Genomic DNA, 9,611 nt, shown 5'->3' with positions numbered 1-9,611 from the left:
GGAAATTGAGTAGATTTCTTACCAAATTTAAGTTGTTAAAAAAGTGGTATGCAAGACTGAGAGTAAAAGTAAGTGGATAACACAAAGTTCCCTAGCCTGTAATGGAGCTGCTGGTCCGTTGGCCAAACAAATGGATTGAGCTAAATGCTAACCTCAGCATGCTAAACTCAGAAGCTAACGTTAATGGTTTAGTTCACAACCACAGATAACAGTGTTAGCAGGTTGATGTGTGTTAGTTGATGGGATTAGACCTGTAGGTATTTGCTTATGAACCAAAGTGCTGAACAAATTACACATTTAAGCTTATACATCATATTGTTGGGGAAACTATTTCAGAGTGAAAAGTAACATTTTTCAGTTTGCTGTCTCGCATGTTAATATATAGCCTACTCAAATAGACGCAGATACCAGCTACTACTCATGCAAATTGGATGAGGGAATGGATGACACAATTTGATTCAGAGAATAATAAATAGATTCTCATTTAAAAGATGAACAAGTTTCGATAGTTAAACGTACTATAACACTTTTTTTTTTTTTTAATCAAGCTAGATGAAATATCACCAAGGTCTTTATGAATCATCCTGGGGACAACATGTGTGCCTTGAAAAATTGTCAATTAGAATAATGCATCTATTCATCCATTAATATTTGTACAGAAAATCACGGCAGTCCATCCATCACTTGAGATATTGTTCTGAAAATGTCATCAGAAACATCTCCTTCCAGAAACAGTGTCCATGCTACTCTTGATAATTTCTCTTTCACTATTATTTTATACCAAAGAAATACTCACTGTGAAACTATTGAGGGATTATCATCGTACTTTTTTCTTTTATACACACCCACTTTACCTTGCCCAAGACTTGCAAAGCTTTTCATGCTTTCAATCTTTCATCTCTGTATCCTTCATCTCTGCACTTAAGTTGAAATGGTGGGTTGTATGTTTATGTGGTCGCCTTGCTCCACATTGTTCCCTCGATGCAGAAGGCTGAATTTCAATGCTTTAAAACTCAACACAGCGGAACAAATTCTGGTCACCTTTGTCTCTGGATTGTCTTCAGACTTTGTGGTTCAGCCAGGTTTGTGGCCCTCAACCAAATCACCCACAGGAAAGCCATCTATTCAGCAGCAGTAGAAGTGTCATCTCTGAGGTTTCTAACAAATTACAGCCTTCACATGTGGAGAAAGCCGAGCAAGCTTTAACCTGGGAGTGTGTTTTTGGCCGGGGTGAAAGGAAAAACTGCTCTGAGAATTGAAGAAACACTCCTGAAAGCAAAATGTCTCATATTTAGCAGTGTCTTTCTTCTGATACAGAAGATGAAGCACTCGCTGTAAGTGCCAAAAAAAAAGAAAGACATTTCTCTGCATACTCTGTCGGGGACTGATATGATAAACTGTGTCCTTCCTGGCAACACAGCTCAGGCTGCATTTGATAAAGGAAAGTGCATTTGATAAGATTTTTCTATTTTCTGCGGCAACAGTTTATGATGTATATTTCAGGCCGTGTTATGAATAGATAAGTGCACTGCTGCACGTGACTGCCAAAGCATGACACTGACATAAATATCTGTCTCTAAAACACATTTAAAAAAAGATCACCGGACACAGTTTTGACTTTAACATGTATCTTTGCTCATTCTGGTTTAAAATTGTATGATCCTTGAGTGCCTGGCAGCTCATGCAATATAACTGTATCGTCAATGTTTGATTCCAGCCTCGGGACCTTTATTGCTGAATGTCATACCCCTCTGTCATTACCCCCCATTTCTACACTGTCCACGCAAATGTGCCAGGTTCTTGATGTTTTTGTTATCTTTATCTTTAAATGTGAACTTCAGGGTTAACGGAAATGGTTTTGTATTTCAAATTTTCATATTTAACTTAGGTAACATTTTTTAATGCGTGCCATAATGTTTGTAGCCTATCTACAATTGTAACTCCATAAAATACAGCCTTCAGCATACAACTGCTGCGTTGCAAAAAATAAAGACAGAAAAAACAACTGCTAAATCCTTAACATTGTTATTGAGAAGCAAACAAAAACCCCCAAACAGCTTCTGTTGTTTAAATACATTGTTATCCAGCCTATAGTCTACACCAGGGGTTTCCAAACTACGGCCCGGGGGTCAAATGCGGCCCGCAGGCCATTTTGAATCGGCCCTCTGCAAATTCTAAAAGTATAATGCAATATGGCCCACAAATTAAACTCTGCTTGTCTTATATTGTATTTCTGAAATGTATATGTTCAAATATATTAATGAGCGTAATTTTCAAATGAATTCAGTCATTTAGAATTTAAAACATTTTTGAACAAATCTTAGTTGATAAAAAAACCCCAATAACTTACTTCCATAACCAGCTTGAAATTGAAACTTCATATTTACTCTTATTAAAAGCAATCTGAGGCTCGTGGGTTTTGTTTTCTGAAAGCGTTTTCAAGTACCGCGAATTATTCACTTACATTTGATTTATTTTGCTAACTTATAACTTAACTAATGAGGCAATATTCCCTTCTATAAGTGGCCCAGCTCTTGGTATATTTTTTCTGTATATGGCCTTCGGTGAAAAAAGTTTGGACACCCCTGGTCTGCACAACAGAGCAAGTTATTGACAATGGATGCAGAACATACGCAAAATAAATGGATGATACTTTAAATATACATGAAATCATTATAATGAGATCCATAAATGCAACGTAATATACGTATATCACTGAAGCACTGCTGTTTAAAATCATAATAAAGAGTAACTCTGCCTGAGGACATTGTCAGACGGTGCCTAACTGGGGCAGGCTGAGTAGTTGATGCTGGATCTCAGGGCAGCAGCTCAGTCCGTCGCTGCAGTCCGACAGAGCGGCCACTCATCAACATCTACTCGGCGTCCACGGAGCTGTGTACCGCTATGTGGCTCTGAGCCGACGGTTCAAACCGAAACAGGGTTTACGACGGCGACGACGAATGTGGACATGAGGACACCAGGGACTTATTCTTCCAAAAGACGGACCGGGAATCCTCGTTTTTCCCCGAGCGAATGAGAAAGGTGGTGATGCAGCAGCTACACAAGAGACTGTCAGTTGATAACCAGCTAGCTAGCATTAGCAATATAGCCCAATAGCTATATGCGGGCTATGAATAAAGATTTCACAGGTTAGTTAAAATGTCAGCGAGTCCAAGCACATATATCGGAATACTTGTATTAGTATGCGTGTTTTTTCCTCCGTGTTGCCTGTCAGTTTATTCCCCCGCTGTTCGTGTTTTCTGCTAACCAACGTTAGCTGGATGAGTTAGCCGCTTGTTAGCTATGTAGCATTTTTTTTTAGTATCGGCTAATCACCTCACACAGACTGGCACTGTGAGGATGAACTTGGTATTCTGTGTGGAGCTCGATACAGACCCGATGGAAAACTACCTGGATAAGGAGGAATTAGGCTAACCAGAATTTGGGCATAAATACGACCGCTTATGTTGGTGTTTAAGGGGCTTTATTTCCATCCATCTATCCATTCATCCATCCTTCATATTAGCAATTAAAGCAGATGCTCTCTATTTCTGCATACACGGTCATGGGGGAGTGAAGGCAGCCTGCGCCTTTTCTAAAATACACCCACATGGGTATTGCTCGATTAATTTGAGTTAAGATATAACACAGCACATGTATGCAGTGTATTTAGATTGCATGTCCTGCCCCTCTAGCTGCCACACAACTATGAATTACGATTCTAGTCGACTCCGGTGTATACGGATAGCAACAGGATTTGCGATGTTGCTCTTCATCTCTGTCATTCTTTGTAATTTTATCACGATCTATGTCTGATAGCAAGCTATATGGCGCTGCAATGCAATAAAACTGCAAAAATAGAGAGGCTCATTATGCAATGTGTCCTGGCAGAGATGCCAGTATGCGCAGTTGAAGTGAAGGCATTTGTTTGTGATGGTCTCATAGATATTGCATCTCTCAATATCTTAAGCCCCTGGATAATATGTTTATCATTTTTCTCCTGGACAAAGGATATAGTTTTTTGTGTCTGAATGTGTGAGAGATAATCTGGTGTTGTTTCAGAAGACATGCTAATAAATTCACCATCGAATGTGAGTAGATAATGTATTATTATACAGTTGAAGCTATCACTTGATAAAAAACCTATTTACGATTCGTCACCACATGTTTGCTTGTAAAAACGCTCAACAGGACAATGTCAGAGATTGTTTGGAGAGATGATTTTAGTGGTTGTAAGTGGCATGATGCCGTGAAGGTAGAAAAATAGCAATTAAAGGTAATCCTTACAGCTATCTTGACAGAATCCGGTGTGGTTAAGATGAAGGAAGGAAAAGATTTCTCTAAAATGGTAGCAAATCTCTGGTAACTACTCTGGTCATGGCTTTCTGTGTCTTAATATCAATTTACCAACTCTGCAATGCTAATTATGTGCCTGTAATTTCCCTTTTTTCAGAATCGTCATGACCCTTTTCCCTTCGACCTGTCATTCCTTCACTGAGGGACTTTTGCCCCTTTTGGTTTCTGGACTTATTATTACCGGGATGAGATAATAAAGTAATCCAGCTCGTGCATGCTGCTACAACAACACCTGTGGCACTTGTAAACCCGCCCTGCCCCCCTAACCCCTCCCCAAGCTAAGATCAAGGCAACGTTCGAAACATGACGACACCAGCTCTCCTGCCACTGTCGGGCCGCAGGATACCCACTCTGTCTCCGGGAGCCTCCTCTTTCCCGCACCACAGGGCCACGCTGAGGCTCTCCGAAAAGTTCATCCTCCTCCTCATTCTCAGTGCCTTCATCACCTTATGCTTCGGGGCCTTCTTCTTCTTACCGGACAATTCCAAGCACAAGCGCTTTGACTTGGGTTTGGAGGATGTGCTCATCCCTCATATTGACTCGCCCAAAGAGGGAAAGCACGCCTCTGGACAGGTGGTCATACATGGACAGGGGGCCCATGACGAGCACAGACACAAGTAAGAACCTTTTAGAATTGTTTTGCATATCTTGTATGCCAAACTTCTTGTTTTATCCCATTTTATTTTTCTTCCGATAAATGATTAGTAGAGGAGGCATTTTAATAGTTTCCTTTTTCCTTTGTGTTCTACCCTAGTTATATCACACTCAGATAATTCTTCTAGGCCCCGAGAACAGGTGCACCAACATTTAGCACTAAATGTGATACCCATGGGTGTTACAGAGCTTGTTGACTGACACACTGAACTGCTAGTTACAAGTCAGCACATGCGCTCCCTCTTCTTTACTTACCTTTTGTGCAGCTCTGGATGCTGAATACTTTACCCGTTTGGTTTTTATTGGTTGCAACGGTTTAAGTTCCTGTACGACAGGATTTTTTATCTACCTTGGCTACAGTATTCTCATCCTACGGGCAGATATGGCTGAACTTGATGAGCTAGAACACACAGACTGTTTGAAAAGCTTTCGTAAATGCTCAAACAGGCTTGAAATTACTGCCTGCTAATGCCATGAGCCAAATGCTGGTAGGTTTTGGCTGCAGCTTTTTACATTTGTCGTTTGGTTTGTTCAGCCTCTTTGGCTGGGAGCCAGACACCGCTTTGTGGCTCTACCCCAACCCACCCCCTTCTCCACCGTAATCAAATTCATATTTGGTTACGCAGCTAAGTGTGTTGTGCTCTGTGGATGAACTGTGATGGACAAGTTTAAATGCACTCCTACCAAATGATATTCCCAACTGACTGTAGTAACTTTAAAGTGCATTCAATCTTAATTTCATTTCAAAACATTTTTAATTGCTTACTGTAGGCAGTGAATCAGCACTGAGGGCAATTATGTAATGTAATATTTATATACCTTTTAAATTTTATTGGATGCTCTTAAGTATTAAGTCATATTTAGGAAGCCTGAGGTTCAATTGAGTTATGTCAAATTCAACTGTTGAGCATTTTAAACCCTGAAATGTAGATTTAACATTTCTGATTGATGTCAGGCTCTGTTGGTATTCAAAGTCTTTATTTGTTTATAGGCAGTGAACTACCCACACTGAAGGATTTGTGTTGTCTTTTCTCAATAAATATTATGCCTTTTTTGGGGGCACATCCCAATACATAATTGAATCACACTGCACTTACATGTGTTTTTTTTTTGTGGTGACGAATGACTTGTGTCTGAAATAATGGCTCAAAATACCAAACAGAAGTGGAAAGGATCATTTTATTGGAAAGGTCTCCTCCATTCTGGAGTTGGAGGTCATTAGTTTAACTGAGTGCTGGGCAAGGTGTTAAAAGCATTTTCTCAAACAGCTTCGCACTGGGTACCATCGAGTGTTGCCTCCTCATCCCCCGCGGAGCCGCTCATTTTTCCATCCTGAAAGCCTTTCTAGAGCTTCAGGGATTCTGCTTGAAATATTGTAATTATTTTAGCCCAGCGACTCGGAAGGAGCAGACGGTATTGGGCTCAAGTTGTTCTGTGAGTCATAGGAATAGAGCAGCATTTAGAGCGAAAAGTGACTAGATTGTGTTTCTTCTTTCTTTTGGGCTTCAGTAATTGGATCCTGAACAATTTTACATGATCCCTGTCCTTTTTTAGTAACTCCAAGACAATGTCCTGTGCATATTTAGTGAGCTCTCATTGTTATTTCTTTCAGCATGCATCTTTGCTCACGTTTTACCAATTGCGTAGGGATAGAAGTGTTCCTCAGGGTTCAGCAATGGATACAGAAGGTTGATTTTGTGTATTTCTTAGCCCCTTTCTGATCTGATTTATGTTTTTCGATTGCAGTCTAAAGGCCATAGCTCACATTTTTGGACTAAATTAGATGGTTATTAGGCAATTAATTGAACATGGTTTTAACTGGCTGTATTTAAATGGTATGGACTTTCATAAGAATGTCAATTGAGTTCAGATTTCAAGAATGCAACAAGTCATCACGAATATCTCAGTATGGCTACATGTTTCAATGAATTTAAGAGGTTATGATCCAATGTGGGTTGTTAAAGTGAGATACAAAAACGCCACTGGGGCGGTATGACAAGAGAGACTAAAACACTCCCTGAGTAAAAGCATTCATGTGATGTTTCATTTTTTATTTTTGTCACAGTTTAAAGCAGCTTATGGAAATGTGTTCAATTTGCTTTTTGGTATTGCTTCCTCAGCTGTATTTTAAAGACATGATTTTGAGCTCCAAAGGACCATGGTTCACACAGCTCCGGAAAATGAGGCGCGCTAGCATTTAAAGACCCCCTCAGGAGTTCTGGCTGGGTCTTGTTGATTTCACCTTTACTTTATTTTGCTACAGAAAACCCCACAGAACCTGTAATCTGTTCACAAGTTGACCCTGTTAATATTCTTATGAAACCGTTGATACAGAAAAGGGTATTATTCTATTTGCCAAAGGTGAGCCTTTTTAATCTTAGTCATTCTAAAGATATTAACAATAATTCAACATTCCTAGAAGGTTGAAGGACCATGCACACATCTGGCCTGTGCTACTTGTACTATAAACTTGGGAGTGGTTGTTTTAACACTGTTTAAAAATGGAAAGCAGAACATATGGGAACCAGTTGCATGTGCTTTGCTCTTTACCCTTGCTGATACACGGTTTGGTGTTGTGTTATAAACATGAGCAGTGTCTTTACCAGCACCCTGTGGCTCAGGTTGACTGTGACGCCATTACTATGTTTTAATTTCTTGAATATTTAATTATTATGCAATTCATAGAACAGTAGATCAGACTATAAGACCATCTTATTCTCACAAACCTCAGATAGACATTCAATACGTCTGTTTCTTTGGTCACATACTTAACTACTCTCCTATCTAACCCCCCAAGTCAGTCAGGTTTACAACCATGGAAACATTGCGTGGTTGCTTGGCATTGACTTTGTCTGATCCGCATTTGGGGTAAAGATCTTGAAAGATGGTCCTGAGGAATTTTGGTTCTCAGTTACACAACATGGGCCAGCAAGTGGGTTATGGGTTAAACTGGTTTTATTGCACTCTTTTGGTTTGAAATCTAAACTACAAACAGCGCATATTACAAACTCTCTCAAGCTGATACGTTTACTCTTTGGTTGAGAATACATAAATGTGTAGTGGATGAAGCCCTACTATTTTCATTTTCCAGTAACGTGAAAATATTAAAGTCTAGTTTTGATGTTATTGCATAATCCTCAGACCTTCATGCCAACCATCTTTAATTTAGATTTTTCCTTTTGATTAATTTATATTTGTCGCCAAACTAAGTATTTATGCACAGCAGGAGGCTTGGAAGGAGTACTGTCAGGGTGAATGCTGGAAAGGGATCTTCTGTGTGAGGATGATTTGTAACTGCTTTTTTGCTCCATATGTCATAATAAATTACCTCTCTCTTCATGTGATGGAACATGTAAGGAAAGATCTGTAAATAATTCCTCTGATGTGACCGTTAGATTGGTGCTTAGGAAATGGTTTGCATGTCTACTGAATGTGCATAGATTATACTTTGGCTGCATTACTTGAAGCATGCAGCACCAGGATTCCTATAGTCGACCACTTACAAGGTGAACTGAAATGAAGAACCTTTGGATAGCTGTCTAAAGTGCTGGAAATCACTTAAATCTAACGCTCTGTATGGCGCTTCATACTGTCGGGCCGTTAATGACTGCATCCGTTTTGTTTTGGTCTGACAAAACAATAAAGGGGTAGCCAGGAGCAGTACTCTTCATCTGAGAGGGGGCGAGATGACGTGTAGACAGAGGCAGCAACATTTCAGTAACAGATTAGCCAAAGGTGGTCGGTGCAGGAGCAATAGGGAAGGCAAATAAAAAAGCACATGGACGTCAGACATGAGGAAGTCCGTTACGAATTCCATAGTCGATTGAGTTGCAAGTGAGGACTGAATTCTGTATTTTGAGAGTTTAATTGCAGAACAGAAAATAAATAAATGTGCAGCCAGTCTAACAGATAATGGATAAGCCAGGCGAGTGCAGGTTAAGAAACAAGACATGCATAGATATTTTGTAGCATGACTGGGAGATCATTTGATATCCTTATTGATCAGCAACCTTCAATTCAGTTATAACACATTTGAAAATGAAGATGAAGATTCAACTTTATTGTCATTGCACAGAGTACAAGTACTAGGACAACAAAATGCGGTCTCTGCATTTGACCCATCCTAGTGTTAGGAGCAGTGGGCTGCCATTATGTACGGCGCCCGGGGAGCAGTGTAGGTAAACAGTGTCTTGCTCAGGGACACCACGGTAGCACTTGGTCTTTCGGGGACTTGAACTGGTGACCTTCCAGTTCCCAGGCCAACACCCTATGGACTTTGCCACCACCGCCCACTGCATTGCTTTACAACAGTTAACATCAACATGCAACAAGCAGCATAAGTTGATGTTTAAAACTATGAAGTAAAGAAGAAAGTATTGATGGGATTTTGAATGCCTTTTCTTTCGCCTATAGTTGAGACGATTAGTTGATTGTTATATGTCTTTGGATTTTGGACATCTTATTTGACTAAAAGCTATTTCCAGATCTCACCTTGGGCTGCGAAAAATTGTGATATTTTTTTAATAGTCAAAGATTAATGGAAAAGGTCATTGTCACATTAAATTATAATTGTTAGTTGTTCATTTTCCATTATGTGGCGC

General features: G+C 39.9%; 1 protein-coding gene across 1 annotated transcript in view; it reads left to right on the top strand.

Moving 5' to 3' along the window:
• The first annotated feature begins 2,831 nt into the window (after positions 1–2,831).
• The window catches only part of man1a2 (mannosidase, alpha, class 1A, member 2), a 100,034-nt gene continuing 93,254 nt past the window's right edge, over positions 2,832–9,611 (top strand). Inside the window, 2 exon segments of the mRNA XM_063888042.1 lie at positions 2,832–3,042; positions 4,454–4,973. Coding sequence (XP_063744112.1) covers positions 4,660–4,973 — 314 coding nt within the window. The 5' untranslated portion in view covers positions 2,832–3,042; positions 4,454–4,659.

This window comes from Eleginops maclovinus, chromosome 7, assembly GCF_036324505.1.
Source record: "Eleginops maclovinus isolate JMC-PN-2008 ecotype Puerto Natales chromosome 7, JC_Emac_rtc_rv5, whole genome shotgun sequence".
NCBI classification, from domain to species: domain Eukaryota; kingdom Metazoa; phylum Chordata; class Actinopteri; order Perciformes; family Eleginopidae; genus Eleginops; species Eleginops maclovinus.
The sequence above is the reverse complement of the archived record's forward strand: the minus strand, read 5'-3'. Positions and strand labels throughout refer to the sequence as shown.